Here is a 14,014-nt window from a genome sequence, read left to right as displayed (position 1 = left end):
ATTACCACACAGTTTAATTGGCTTTCAGTGCCTTTCTGGCGCCTCCATTTCTTTTAGATTTTATTTTGAAACACACTTCCTGCTTCCGTCCAGACTAACTGTAGTTACTGACAAAATAACAGCGTTTCACTGTGACAGGGGGGCGGAGACAAGACAGTGACGAGTGACGAACAGGTTAGCGGGCAGCAGCCAATCAATGAGCAAAGAATGCATCCAACCCCTTATAACAAACACCGAGGGTATGATTAATAACGCACGAGACATGTTTGCTGCAGGAGAAGCATTAAAAGCAACTTCAGAAATGAAATGTGGCACATCCAGCTATGTTAGCCCTTGGCCAGATATCACACCGTGCAAATGCCTTTTGTTGCCATCCAAGAGACTTTCTATTGTTAGTTTAATCATCACCAGGTCATGCTCAACTTCAGAGATGTTTTTTAGACTGTCTTTAACACACAACATATTTGAAATCAACCACTCAGGTAAGTGCACCATGAGGGCTTTTCAAAAGGCTTCTGTTTTTGTTTCTTGTGGGGATTTTGAGGTCAGCTTTGATGTCTTGTTGTATGAGCCTGCATCTTTTTACTTTCACTTTCTTTACCGGATGCAGGACGTTTGCATTCATAATTTAGTTACATTGAGTGGAATACACTATTCCCTCCTCTTCCCACTTGCTGCTAATACATAGTGAGTCTCAAACTCACTCTGGAAACAAGGAAAGACAGGTGGAGAATGATATCTGTGTGTTGAGGTGTTGCACAACCTGTACCCTGACTACTGTGCAAGATATCTTTCACCAAAGTTGACTGGAGAGATTTATTTTACTCTCTGTAGAAACCTCTATATTACGAGGGCTATGGGATATAATATGGGGGTATATGAACATGCACATGACGTGCTGCACTAATGTTACCTCTCTATACACAGAGATCAGACAGCATGTAAATGAAACAATTGCTTGTATGTGTAGCCTTTGCAAGCCCACAATGACGGCTATTCAGAGGAGCAGCATGTGAATGGGACACTGCCAGAGAGGAAACGCCTCTCTGTGTGTGTATATGTGTGTGTGACCTCAGCAACTGTGGCAAAGCGACATCGGTCAGAGCAGTGAAAACTGAAACACCTCCACCAGGACCTCCAGCCTCTGTTTGGCTTTGGGATATTTGAAAACCACTTGTTCCATCAGAAACTTGGAATCAATCTTGTTCTCTTTTAATTTTACTTGCATTTTTTTTATGATTATGTGCAGATTTATGATGGAGAATTAAAATGGTGAGGAAGAAAAAGCTGCTGGTGTTTGAGTAAGTATTACACCTGTTTGCATGTGCTCTGTTGTTGGCTGTTGGGGCCTCTGAAAATGAATTTATCTCTTTGCCTCAGTCAAATCACAAACATAGTTCATGCTATAACATTACAATAACAAACTTTGAAGGTGGTTATGATGCTTGGTTTTTCTGTTTCATGTGCTCTTTATCCTACAGAATGTTTCATCCATTTATGTGAACAGTAAAATTGTAGTTTTTGTATGGTAAACTGCACAGTTCCCATATAACTGAATTAAATGTGTGTTTTCATGTTAGCGACACTCCAACAGTTTTGCTTCAGTAAAATAACAGGTGTCTTTCCTGTTTCAGCAGTGTGGCTTCAGCATCTTACATTAATGATGAGATGGATATACTCTCTGCTCCCCCAGGCAGATATAGATTTCATCCCATCCACATTTAATTTTGTAAACTCTTGTCTCCATGGAGCTGACAGAAAAACTTAAAATTTTAATCTTATAGATAATTATTTTGGATAAATCTGGATACATTTATCAAAAGAAAATCAAGAATAAAAGTGGTGATTTAAAATAGGATTTAACTACATACTACATTTATGGAGTTTTTTTTTTCTTCCATGTAAAATAACCTGGACTGAAACTATTTTTCTGTCAGCTTCCCCATTGTGTTGGTGCTATTGTGGCAGTATAGGTGACACAACAGCTTATGTGTGTATTGTCTGTGTGTGAGCTGGTGTGTATTGTCTGTGTGAGTATGTATGGGTGACCTTTACATTGTGTAAAATCCTATTTAGCATTCCTTTTCTCTGGGAATTTAGTTATTTTTGCCCTTTGAGTCTTTCCTTACCACAAACAAGTGGTAAAACCCCCCCCCCAAAAAACAACATATATTTACATATAGCCAATAAATATTACTAATTTTCAAATGTTAGATTACCGGTGGTACATTTTGTTTCAGCAGATGACATGAAAAACATCTCTTTCTGTGTTTTCTTCTCCTTTTAGAATTTGTGGAAGCATGATGTGGGATGGATAAACAACAACGAAGCTCTACTGTAAGTTGACTGTTACTACACCTTTTATTTTGTCTCTGTGTGTTTCTATGACAGGTGAATGTGGATTTGTAAAAGATGTTGTATGAGCGACCCTGATGACCTCCAAAGAGGACACACCTGAGGGGTCAGTTTCAAGAATCTATTTACACTCAAGCCTTCGTTTCCATAAATTGTAGCATTTATATGATTTTGACAACAATGCAGCAACAAAAGAGTTTTGTGGGGTTTGGAGGAAAAACTATACAGACAATTTTTTTTAGCTCTTTGTATCTTTCCTGAAGACAATTGATACATAAAAAATAAATACACACCTGTGTCTCTGTCGCTCCTTGCTGCTGCTTAGATGGCCTCTAATGACCCTGACCTTCCTGACCCCTCTGGTGACCCCCAGCCTGGTGACCTCATTGAGATCTTCAGACCAGCCTATCAACACTGGGCTCTCTACCTGGGAGACGGCTACATCATCAACTTAACTCCTGTTGGTCAGTAGTAGCCATTAATCCCTGTGTTGTTGTACATGTTTTGCAAGGGCATATCTGTGATTCTTGTCCAACATTGAGAAATGTTGGATTTACATCTGTCAAGGGAAATGATCAACATACTCTTACCTCCTCTAATAAATTATTTAATTTGGCATTTGACAAGTGGGAAACACTTAGGCTGATCTATTTGGCCAGAATCCCAAATATCTGCCTTACTGGGTTACTTTACTTTACTTTATTTGTTTATTTAGTTGGGACAATGCATATTAATGGACAGTGTGTGCTAGAGTTCCCACAGTAAATACACCGGATTTAGCACATGTGCTAAATTACATCCGTAGTCCCCAAAACAATACGACAATTAACATAAAAAGTCCATAAAGACGGAGGACCAGTAGATAACAGAAGAAGTACATTTACATAGTTACAGGAGGGTTGGACATGATTCTTTGAATTGTGAAAAAAATATGATCTATATAGCTGCGATTAACATGATTCATTGAAATATAAAAAAAAAAACATTTATACAGTTGTGACTGACATGATTAATTTAAAGCAGAAGTAAGCGATCCGGTCGTTTTGGCTAACTTCCTGTCAGCCGATGGAGTTAGCAGTCCCCGCCCTCGTCCCTACGCCACCACATTCACGCGCATCCCTTGGCTGCACACACAGAGAGGACCGCCCCTTTATGCCGTTCTCTCTCCTCATTGGATAAAGGTTGTAGGATACAAGGAAAGTTTTCTCCTCGGCTTACAGCAGAGCAGAGTGACTGACAGACCCGTGTTTCGGACCAAACACTCTATATAAGTGATTGCTGTCGGAAGATATAACTATTTAAGACTTATATTAACACAAGCATTCCGCTTACTTCTGCTTTAAATATAAAATATAATGTTGATGTTACCCCACTAAAGCCGTTCTCTCTCCCGCTGCAGATGAGAGCCAGGCGGCCGCCATGTCCAGTGTGAAGTCTGTCTTCAGCAGGAAGGCAGTGGTGCGCATGCAGCTGCTGAAGGAGGTGGTGGGAAGCGACTCGTACCGTGTCAACAACAAGTACGACCATAACCACACACCCCTGCCCGTCTGTGAAATCATCCAGCGAGCGCAAGTCCTCATTGGCCAGGAGGTGTCTTACGACCTGCTGGGGAGCAACTGCGAGCACTTTGTTACCCTTCTGCGCTATGGGGAGGGGGTGTCCGAGCAGGTCTCTCACTGTTTGTTGTGTCTCTGTCTCATGTGTGTCATGTGTCATCAGGGCAGCGTACTTTTCATGAATCCTTAATGCCACCAGTTTTACTTGTGAAAGACATTTTTACAACAAAACAGGACATTTGAACATATCTCAAGTGCTCAAGTCCAGTGGGATGCAACAGAGAGGAGCTGATCAGTCCCCTAAACTAAAAACAATGATGATCAGTTTTATTATTTACTTATAGGATTATTTACTCAGGGATTTACTCAGGGATACTACACACAAAAACACACTGTGTTGAAGTAGAAATCAGTCTTAACTGGACTGGAATCTGTAACTTTAGGGTGGATTAATGTATATTCTTAGGTTAGTTTGGCTGGTTTAACGTAAGCAGAAGTTTGACGTGGTTTAAATTATGGTATGTCTGGGTCGATATTACCAAATATTATTCCATCTAAAACTTTACTTTGAGTGTCAAACAATCAACTTTGCAGCCTTGAAATTGGGTTAGGTTGGGTTGCTATCAGGTTAATGTTGTTTTTATAATTTCCATCTTCACAAAGAATAGAGGCTGTGGTTGGTTTTGAGGTGAAAGAAAATATGGAAATATCTATAGAAACTTCTGAAAAATATGTGGCACCCATTCTTGTGTTCAGTGTGTAACAGACACTTGTAACATACTATAAACATTGTTCTGTACCAGATGCATTTGTTGGTTTTGTTGAGATGTCTTTCTCTTCTCATAAGCAATAGGCCCATTTTATGGTATGTACATCTGGTGTATGGTATAACCTACCATGGATATGCAGTGAAATCCTCTTATTTCCCCACTGTGTTCATCTGATCTGTGCTTCTCCTCTAAATCAGTTCACCTCCTCTGCCTCTCTTTGTCTCCTCAGGCTACACGGGCCATTGGGGCCATCAGTTTGGTGACGGCAGCAGCCAGTGCCTTCTCTGTCCTGGGACTGATCAACACACGATCCAGAAACAGGCCTTTCTGACAGCTGTTTTCTTCACTGAAGAGTGTTTTCTCCCAACATTCATGCGGCTGCAATGAAAATTAATGAAATAAAGCATTGATTAAAAAGTAAACCAGTGTGTTACTTCCTCATTGATGCCTTACCCCAACTTTTTTTCAGACAGTTTCATCTGCTACCACCCCAACATAATGGATCTGAATGATTTTTAATCATCTTGATACAGTAGTTTGTCCTGTAGAAGACAGACTAGTTCTGCTGAAAACTGTTTATTGTGAGGTCTGTGTGTTAACATGGACACTGCCTCTGCAGAGAAATGGTCCTGCTGCCATTCACCTGGCTCCCATTGTATTGAAGTGAAGGTAGAAATCTCTCACATCGGTACATTAAAACCTGCACAACTAAAAAAAAAAACCCTAACCCTAACCCTTTAAAATGCATGGCTACATACCACTGTTACTTTACTACATTTCAACCAAACCCTAACCCCTGTCATAATTTACTGCTGTGTAGTTTAGACCAGGGCCACAACAAATTACATGACAGGTAATATGCTGATCAATAAATTAATCATTTCCTTTATAGATGTTAAAGAATAGTGACAAAATAGCATCACATATAACAATCAGAAAAAAACTGTTATGTGAACCTGGGACCCAAAAAATAAGTACAAATATATAAAAGATTACATGAATTGATAAATGATGATTTATTTTTTTCTGTGACCCACAATCCACCTGTTATCTGCAACTCCAACTTGTGGACAGCAGGTGGCGGCAACTTCCTGTGAACCATAACAAACCAGAACAAGAAGAAGAAGAGCTCGTGGCAGTGTGACCCGGAACTTCCGTGTTAGAGCACAAACACGTGTTGTTTTCATGTACATGCTGTGGGAGCTGTAAGTCGTGACAAAAGTGTGATATTTCTGTGTTAACGTCCAGTGTAAAACCTCAGCAACAAACATGGGGAAGAAACTCAAAGTCGGAAAGACCCGAAAAGACAAATTCTACCATCTGGCCAAAGAAACAGGTATTGTAACTTATCGCTCTCAGAAAAGATAGGCTACCTACCGGGCATCAGATTGTAGCTTCAACAGGCTTAACATTTAACTCACCTTATCTCTTCTGGTCTTTTTTTTTTTCTCTCCAGGTTATCGATCTCGGTCCTCCTTCAAACTCATCCAACTCAACCGTAAATTTATGTTCCTGCAGAAAGCCAGAGCTGTGATCGACTTGTGTGCTGCTCCGGGTGGATGGTGAGCGTCCTGTCAACATCTAATCTGACTAACACCCCTCAATATTATTAGTAGGCAAACTGGTCAAGGGTTTAACAGCAGAGATTGGTACCGTAGACACAGTTTGAGGACCCTGCAGAACAGATTGTTCATTCAATTGTGCCAAACACTCATAAAACATAGACCATTTAATATCAATTACTAACAGTTCTGCGCTTATTCCCACGTTCATGAAGGCACCGACCATTTTGTCTTCTTCAGTGCCACCAGTGATATGTAGGCCAAGTTAGATATCATATCACACAACGTGAATCGATACTTTTCTGAAACAGTTTAATCACAATCTGTGCATTAATGTAGGTAGCTATATGAACTGTTTCCAGTCCAGCCTCCTAACAAACAAACTGCCTAATGAAACAAACGAGTTATGTGTGTGAATGAGAATGAATTAGTACATTATGATGATGACACTGACAAATTACAAATGTCCTTGCAGGTTGCAGGTAGCATCCAAGTTTATGCCAGTTTCCAGTCTCGTTATTGGTGAGTCTGTTCTCTTTCTTTCCTTCAGTTTTCTATACCTAAAGATAATTCCCATCTGTTTGTATCGGTCTGTATAGATTAATATTTCAGCATCATACCCAGCCTACGTTTCAAATGTAGTTATACTGATCAGTTTCCAGTCAGTTATGCCTGCTACAAGTGATTATTTCTTTCTACCAATCAATCTGTCAATGATTTGATTTTATTATTTGGTCCATAAAGCATCAGAAAACTTTCCCTAGTACAATTGTCAGAAAAAATGCAGGATTTTGTCAGACCTACAGTTCAGAATCTAAGGATATTTACTCTACATTATCAACTTAATTAACAAGCAATGCTTTTTTTTTAATTAGTTGGGTGAAAAATACAGTACAGCACAAATGGAAAACCTCCACTTAGAATTGATAACAATGACTGTGATAATGCAAGTGAATGATTAAACAATGGTTTCTTACTGTCAGGTGTTGACCTGGTGCCCATCAAGCCCATTCCCAATGTGGTGACGCTGCAAGAAGACATCACAACTGAGAAATGCAGACAGGTACAGTATGGCTGCAATTATGCATAAAGTGATATTCACAGAGAGTGCAGTTTATTAGAAGAACTAGAAAAAAATATATTTTTCTCCCCCCTGAAAGATGCACTGCTGTCCAAAGATGGTGGTTCGAAGGTGTCAACGAAAATCACAGATTATGCAGTAGTTGTTTTATATGGAGTTGTTAAGTGAGACGCTGTCTGTCCCATGTGCAGGCTTTAAGAAAAGAGCTGCAGACTTGGAAAGTTGATGTGGTGCTAAATGACGGAGCCCCGAACGTGGGAGCCAACTGGCAGCACGATGCCTTCACGCAAGGTAAGAACTGTGACATTTTCAGCTGCAATACATAATCAGTAAATGTCTGAAAACAGCACTGCATGCATTGATAAAGGTGTGGAGTTTCTATGTTGGAGGGAAAATGAAATGTCTTCACCATTAATTCCTCTTGTTTGATTCTACTTCTGTTCCCCTCTTCCCCACCAGCTCATCTGACCCTCATGGCTCTGAAACTGGCCTGTGACTTTCTGACTAAAGGTGGCACGTTCGTCACAAAGGTCTTCCGCTCCAAGGACTACCAGCCGCTGCTCTGGATCTTCCAGCAGTTCTTCAAGAAGGTGCAGGCCACCAAGCCACAGGCGTCTAGGAACGAGTCCGCTGAGATTTTCGTCATCTGTCAAGGTCAGTGACAATCTCGGAAGAAGAGCCTCTGCTTTTTTTGGTCACTGCTGCAGATCATGTCTAAAAACTTTAAGTTCATTTGTTTTCTTCTCCTCGCCAGGCTTTCTTGCCCCGGATAAAATCGACAGTAAATTCTTTGACTCCAAATATGCGTTCAAAGAGGTGGAGGTTCAGGCTAAGACTGTGAAGGAGCTGATTCCTGTCAAGAAGCCAAAGGCATGTGCTGTACTGTTCAGTCACAATAATGATGACCTGTTACTGCCTGAAAAGCTGTGTATATATTTGCTGTTTGTTGTTTCTCTGCCACAGTTTTTTGACCAAACAGCTCTTCTTGTGTTCAGGCGGAGGGATACACAGACGGTGATTTGACCCTCTACCACACCTTCACAGCGACAGCCTTCCTCAAAGCCGAGAACGCTGTGGACTTTCTGAGTAAAGCCAGCGAGGTGAGATACATCTGCACAACCCTAATGTCAAAAACTAGACGAGGTATGCAGGATAAGATCGCTCACCTCACTTGTCTTCTTCTTCTTCTCACAGATCACCTTTGACAACGCGGACCTGGAGTCTCACCCCGGCACCAGTCTGGAGATAAAGGAGTGTTGTCGTGACATCAAAGTCTTGGGCCGTAAAGAGCTTCGGTAAGTTCCTCTGTACTTCCATCACTGCTGAGGTTTGTGCATTTGGAAAATAAAATGTTTGTGCTTTGCTGCATTAATTGCACATCAAAGGTAAAGATGAACGACTCAAGCATGTGTGTCTGTGTGTTTTCTCCTCTCCTCCGCCCTCACACCTGCAGCCTGCTGCTGAACTGGAGGTCCAAGCTGAGGAGATTCCTGGCCAAGAAACTGAGGACAGAGGCCAAACATCTTGACCGGGAGATAAAGTAAACAACTCTTTACAAAAAGCCTCAGAGCATTTCTTATGTCTTTACCAGGATGTGGTTATTTTACGTTTCTTTTATCTAGTTCTTACTTCTCTGTTTTTATCTCTCCTTTATGTTAGTACCATCTTGTTTTCCTTCCTTTTTAGCCCCGAGCACTGTTGTCACGTTATATGTCCTATGCTGTCTGTTTGTAAATGTTTTATGTATAATGAGGCTGACTCACTGTGAACCAAATGTACCTAATATATTATATTATTATTATTAAGGAACCTTGAACTGTGTCACAGCAAATCAACAATCCTCTCCTCCTTTTGTTTTTTTTTAGCTTAAGTTCTGATGAAAATGAGAGTCATTCAGAGGAAGAGCCAGAAAAGAAGAAAGAAGAGCGTAAGGATGGAGAGGAGGGAGAGGAGGGAGAGGAAAAGATGGACACTGACGAGGAGGAAGAAATGGAAAAGAAGCTGGCAGAGCTGAAAGCTGAGGAGGTGGCTGATCTGAGACGGTACGACAAACTCTTCCTCTTTCAACTCCAGTCAACTTTTGTTTTGTGCATTTTCTGCAACTGGTTTGTTTAATTGATGAGTCAGGGTGCCCATTTAAATCAAATAAATAATGTTTTGAATTTGTCTGGATGCCATATGATGCAGATTTCCATTGTAGTTTTTTTTTAAATTGTAGATCAGCTAATGCGATACTGTTACTGCTGCTTTAACAGCCACAGGAAAAATGACACAGTTGCCCTTTAATGTAGGTTTAGTGGAAAGACAATTATTATCACTTTTGACATCTTCTTGGAATAAATGTTGTATAACTGAAACGATCCATCAGGAAGAAGAAGAAGCTGCTGAAGGAGCGGAGGAAGCAGAGGGAGAGAGTGGAGCTGAAGATGGACCTGCCGGGCGTCTCCATCGCCGACGGCAACGACACGTCCATGTTCTCGCTCTCCACCATTAAGAAGCAAAAGGTAATGATGAACCTCCCACGGACTGTTGCTAAACTCCAGCTAACACAAGAGATGCTGCTGAACGTTTCACCGACCCCCAACTCAATGCTCCTCTGATGTTAACCCCTTCTTCACCAGGCACTGGCCGATATATCTAAAGGAGACATGAAGATAGCAGACACTCTGGTCGATGAGGATGATGACCTTCACCTGTCTGAAGACGAGGATGATGATGAAGATGCAGATGAAATGTCCCTAGCCTCTGATCTAGATGAGGATGACATGGAGGAGGTGGAGCACAGACAGAAAGAGCTGGAGAAGAAAGCACCAAAGAAGTAAGAAGCTGAAACAGTCCAATTTTTTTTTTTAGGTCTGACTAAAACCAAAAGGTGCTGCTTTGATTCAAGTGTCGTATCTTTGGCAATGAAGCCTTAAATTAAACCCTAAGAGATAAGTTGGGGCTCAGTGAAGGAGAATATCCTTTATATTATGTTAGTCCCTAGTACAAAGTGATACTTTAATCCAATTGGTTTTATTGCTTTTTGACAGTTGATTAAACTAATGTTTGTAAAAAAAATACTCAAATTATGAGATTTTAACATGTGATATGAATCCCAGAACTCTAAAGTCATGACTGCTGTTTATACCTGACTTATTTTATTTGCTTCAACAACTGTTTAATTTGTATATTAAGGACCCCCATTAGTTGGTACCGCAGTAACCCGCTAGTCTTCCTGGGGTCCACAAGGAACAACACAAAATACACACAGGAAATAACATCATCTTCAATATGTCATACATTGACAAATACAATGTATTATAATATACTATAATTCCCTTAAATATGTTGTTATTCATTTTCTTTCTTGCCGTCTACTTGGATCTCTGCTCCTGCCATGTTTGAATGTCCTATTCACCCCTAATTATTAGTGAATCTTTCATTTAGTTTGGGATTATTTACTAATTTGTGTATGTGCTTTCCAGAGTACAATTTGCTGAGGAAGAGGATGATGATGAAGAGCCAGAGGGTGGTTTGCTGGTTGAGCTGGAGGGAAAGGATGAGAAGAAAGAGCGTGAGACCAACCTCTGGTTCAGCAAGGTAAGCCTGTCTGTGTGTGTTTGCTCCCATAATGCAACACGGCATCGCTGCTGATCTCTGCCATGGCTTTCACTTGTACATGAGTTTGACCTCTGACCTGCGCTCCCACCACCCCTCTGCTCCTCAGGGCATCTTCTCTGAGATCGACCTGGAGGGAGACGCAGAGAACGAACTCCAACAGACCGAGTGGCTCCAAAACAAACAAACTGGTAACCACCTCTCTTTTATCCCTGTTTATTTATTGACATGTTCATCAAATGTATTTTTTATCTAAAATAGATGTCAATAATTCATTTAATTCAGCTCTGACACAAAATTCATCACTTTTTTTTTAATAGAAAAAGGCAAAAAGAGGAAAGCTGAGGAGAAGGAAGAGGAGGACATTGCTCAGCCAGAGGAGGAACAGGCAGGACCTTCACAGGAAGCTGCAGAGGAGAGCGACAGCGACTCAGATGACAGCAGTGACGATGAGAAGTAAAACCTAATTTTCTCTCACTGGCTATTCTGTTTTTTGTTCAAGACATTATATAAAGGATGGAGAGGAAATTGATTTAGCAGGAATGAGCTTAATAATTTCCATGTTGCTCAAACTGTTTTTTGTTTTTTTTTAACATTCGTTGTTGCTAAAGTAATTCTCACTCCTGTTTCCAGTGAGATCAGCCGGATGAAGCAGGCCAAGGGGGCTGCTGGGAAGTCAGGAGAAGCCGGGGAGGACGACTTCCAGGTTGTTCCTGTAGAAAGCATCAGTGAGTAATGAAAAACTCTTACTGTAAATATCAGGTGTTTAGTAATCAACCATACTTAAACATTGTTTCCAATGAGATCACGTCTGGAAACAGTCCACTAATTGTTGCAAGAAGCTTTTTTTGTTAATCAAATGGATATATTTGTTTAAGTCCTTTTTTAAAGCTGGGTTACATGAGTGAGAAAGGGGAGAAAACCTGGTTCAGCTTTTATGTTGTGTATAACTTCATTGATGTGTGTATGTTCTGCACCACTCAGGTAAGAAAGCCAGGATCCTGGATGCAGAAGGCCTGGCCCTCGGCTGTCAGATCGCTACTTCTAAGAAGACAGCCAGGGACCTGATGGACGGCTCCTTTCATAGGTTTGTGTGTGTGACGGTCCAAAGTGTGGCCAGCTTCCAACTGATTCATATTTTCTCACAAAGCTTAAACAATCACACTGTTGCCACACTATAGATGTCTATTCTATTGAAAACACATGTAAAATACAGAAAAAAATGTTACTCTAGATGACATTTTCCCTCATCATGGTGAAATTGAGCATTATAGTTTATTATGAGTCAGTCATATTACTACTGTATATACTCGATAGTGCGTCCAATGTGCCATGTGTGAAGATGAAATATTGAAATGTACAGTGTATTTGTGAACTGTTTCAGTTAGAACAATTCAGCCCGGGGATGATGAAGGTCAATAAGGGAAATATAGCAACAACAACCGCTATCTCTGATTGCTTTAATGATCCAAGATCATTATCCAGCAGTACAACCTTAATTCAGCCTTGGATGCACCTGTGCAGCAAACTGATTGTACTGATCCTGCAGGTTTGCAAACTCAGAGGAGGCGTGGGAGGTTCCTGAGTGGTTCCTGGTCGATGAACGTAAACACCGGAAGAAGCCAGTGCCTGTCACCAAAGAGATGGTGGAGGAATTCAAACAAAAATGGAAGGAGATCGATGCCCGACCCATCAAACGAGTTGCTGAGGCCAAGGCCAGGAAGAAGAGGAGGGTAAGTGGGGGGGGGGGACACAATGGTGCAACTGTTGGTGACAGAGATGTGGAAGAAATGATGATAAAACTGGATTATTATTGAAAACGTTGCACCTCCTTGATATGTATTGTGTTGCGCAAAATAATTCAAAACCTTTCAGGTCAGGAAACATAGTTATTCAGTGTCTCTGTGACTTTTCTAGATGATTAAAAAGATGGATCAGGCCAAGAAGAAAGCAGAGGCAGTTGTCAACACAGTGGACATCTCTGAGAGGGAGAAGATGGCTCAGCTGAAGAGGTATGATGTCCCACCATGTAGGAATGGAGCTGCGCCTGCAGCAAAACTTTATTTTAGGATTTGTAATATCCAATAATTTTGCCTTGTGTTTGCCTCATTCTTTTAGTATCTACAAGAAAGCAGGAGTTGGGAAGGAGAAGAGAGAAGTAACATACGTTGTGAGCAAAAAGGGAGCCGGCAAGAAGGTGAGACGACCAGCGGGCGTCAAGGGAGTCTTCAAAGTGGTGGACGGTCGCATGAAGAAGGACATGCGTGGAATGCAGAGGAAGGAACAACACGCTAAAGGAGGCAAAGGAAGAGGCGGCAAAGGCAAAGGAAGACCATCAAAGGGCGGCAAAGGAGGAATGAAGGGTGGGAAAGGGCGAAAAGGAAAATAAATCTGAACCTGTAAGGTTCTCGCTGTCTTTTTAAACTTTGCCTGGACTCGTGTTGCAGGTGAGCATCTATGGAGCTTTGTGAGCTGAGATGAACCCCACAGTTTGAACTCCTGTACCACGGACAAAATAAACTGTGGTCCTTGACATAAATGCCCTCTTTTTGGCCACTTTTGCTGAGGTTCCTTCAACCCCTGCACACTAGAGCTACGATCTAATGGTGTTACAGTGCCGGTGTCCTGGTTACATCTTTCTGAAGGTGTATTATTATATATTATTGGCCTTGAGCTCCCTGAATGGAGCACACAACTGTAAATCATGTTTCACACTATAATAATAAATATGTTAATCCGTTTGTAAATATTAAATACACACATTCGCAATAAACATGTGTTGTTGAAATATGTTGACTGACCTTGATTGTCACTTTTCTGTCATTTGTGCAATACACACAAAAGCATAGGGACTAAGTATACGTAAGCTATTGTGCACCATCAGTTCATAGCAATGTGGTAGACACACTTTCCAGAAGTGTAGAAATGTTTTAATGGAGTATTTTCATTGTCTACTATATACATTTTTGGTATTTGGTATTTTAGCCATAGAAGTTTTATTTGTGGATAAGATTTTACATACAAAACATATGATAGCCTAATCCAACAAACAACCCCACAGGTAAAGTATCTTAAATTTCTTTGACTACA

General features: G+C 40.9%; 2 protein-coding genes across 4 annotated transcripts; both read left to right on the top strand.

Moving 5' to 3' along the window:
• Window positions 1-150: 150 nt before the first annotated feature.
• plaat1 (phospholipase A and acyltransferase 1) lies at window positions 151-5,079 on the top strand. Of its 3 annotated transcripts, none has more exons than XM_083970227.1 (6): window positions 151-174; window positions 1,250-1,301; window positions 2,288-2,337; window positions 2,681-2,819; window positions 3,755-4,023; window positions 4,911-5,079. In XM_083970227.1, exons 3-6 carry the CDS (start codon window positions 2,311-2,313, stop codon window positions 5,010-5,012), a joined length of 537 nt encoding a protein of 178 aa, XP_083826353.1. In that variant the 5' UTR covers window positions 151-174; window positions 1,250-1,301; window positions 2,288-2,310; the 3' UTR covers window positions 5,013-5,079. The 3 variants fall into 3 exon arrangements, with proteins under 3 accessions (XP_083826353.1, XP_083826355.1, XP_083826354.1); XM_083970229.1 differs by lacking the exons at window positions 151-174; window positions 2,288-2,337 and adding exons at window positions 361-482; window positions 2,392-2,461; XM_083970228.1 differs by lacking the exon at window positions 151-174 and adding an exon at window positions 361-482.
• Window positions 5,080-5,834: 755 nt separating this feature from the next.
• Window positions 5,835-13,678, top strand: ftsj3 (FtsJ RNA 2'-O-methyltransferase 3). Its single transcript, XM_083969402.1, has 21 exons — window positions 5,835-6,017; window positions 6,138-6,243; window positions 6,719-6,765; window positions 7,227-7,306; window positions 7,516-7,615; window positions 7,784-7,978; window positions 8,079-8,194; window positions 8,320-8,424; window positions 8,519-8,619; window positions 8,778-8,864; window positions 9,190-9,366; window positions 9,693-9,828; window positions 9,946-10,142; window positions 10,792-10,906; window positions 11,034-11,115; window positions 11,245-11,380; window positions 11,558-11,652; window positions 11,909-12,011; window positions 12,474-12,657; window positions 12,842-12,936; window positions 13,043-13,678. The coding sequence occupies exons 1-21, from the start codon at window positions 5,951-5,953 to the stop codon at window positions 13,311-13,313; spliced, it is 2,595 nt and encodes an 864-aa protein (XP_083825528.1). The 5' UTR covers window positions 5,835-5,950; the 3' UTR covers window positions 13,314-13,678.
• Window positions 13,679-14,014: the final 336 nt, after the last annotated feature.

The sequence above is a fragment of the Trachurus trachurus genome (assembly GCF_905171665.1).
Source record: "Trachurus trachurus genome assembly, chromosome: 4".
Lineage (NCBI taxonomy): Eukaryota > Metazoa > Chordata > Actinopteri > Carangiformes > Carangidae > Trachurus > Trachurus trachurus.
The sequence above is the reverse complement of the archived record's forward strand: the minus strand, read 5'-3'. Positions and strand labels throughout refer to the sequence as shown.

Bases quoted from the DNA above. Each gene is read 5' to 3' on its own strand.
- plaat1 (XM_083970227.1), top strand. From the start codon at position 2,311: ATGGATAAACAACAACGAAGCTCTACT. The intron at 2,338-2,680 runs GTAAGTTGACTG...GCTGCTGCTTAG, and splicing joins AACAACAACGAAGCTCTACT to ATGGCCTCTAATGACCCTGA. The intron at 4,024-4,910 runs GTCTCTCACTGT...TTGTCTCCTCAG, and splicing joins GGGAGGGGGTGTCCGAGCAG to GCTACACGGGCCATTGGGGC.
- ftsj3 (XM_083969402.1), top strand. From the start codon at position 5,951: ATGGGGAAGAAACTCAAAGTCGGAAAGACCCGAAAAGACAAATTCTAC. The intron at 6,018-6,137 runs GTATTGTAACTT...TTTTCTCTCCAG, and splicing joins CCATCTGGCCAAAGAAACAG to GTTATCGATCTCGGTCCTCC. The intron at 8,865-9,189 runs GTAAACAACTCT...GTTTTTTTTTAG, and splicing joins CATCTTGACCGGGAGATAAA to CTTAAGTTCTGATGAAAATG.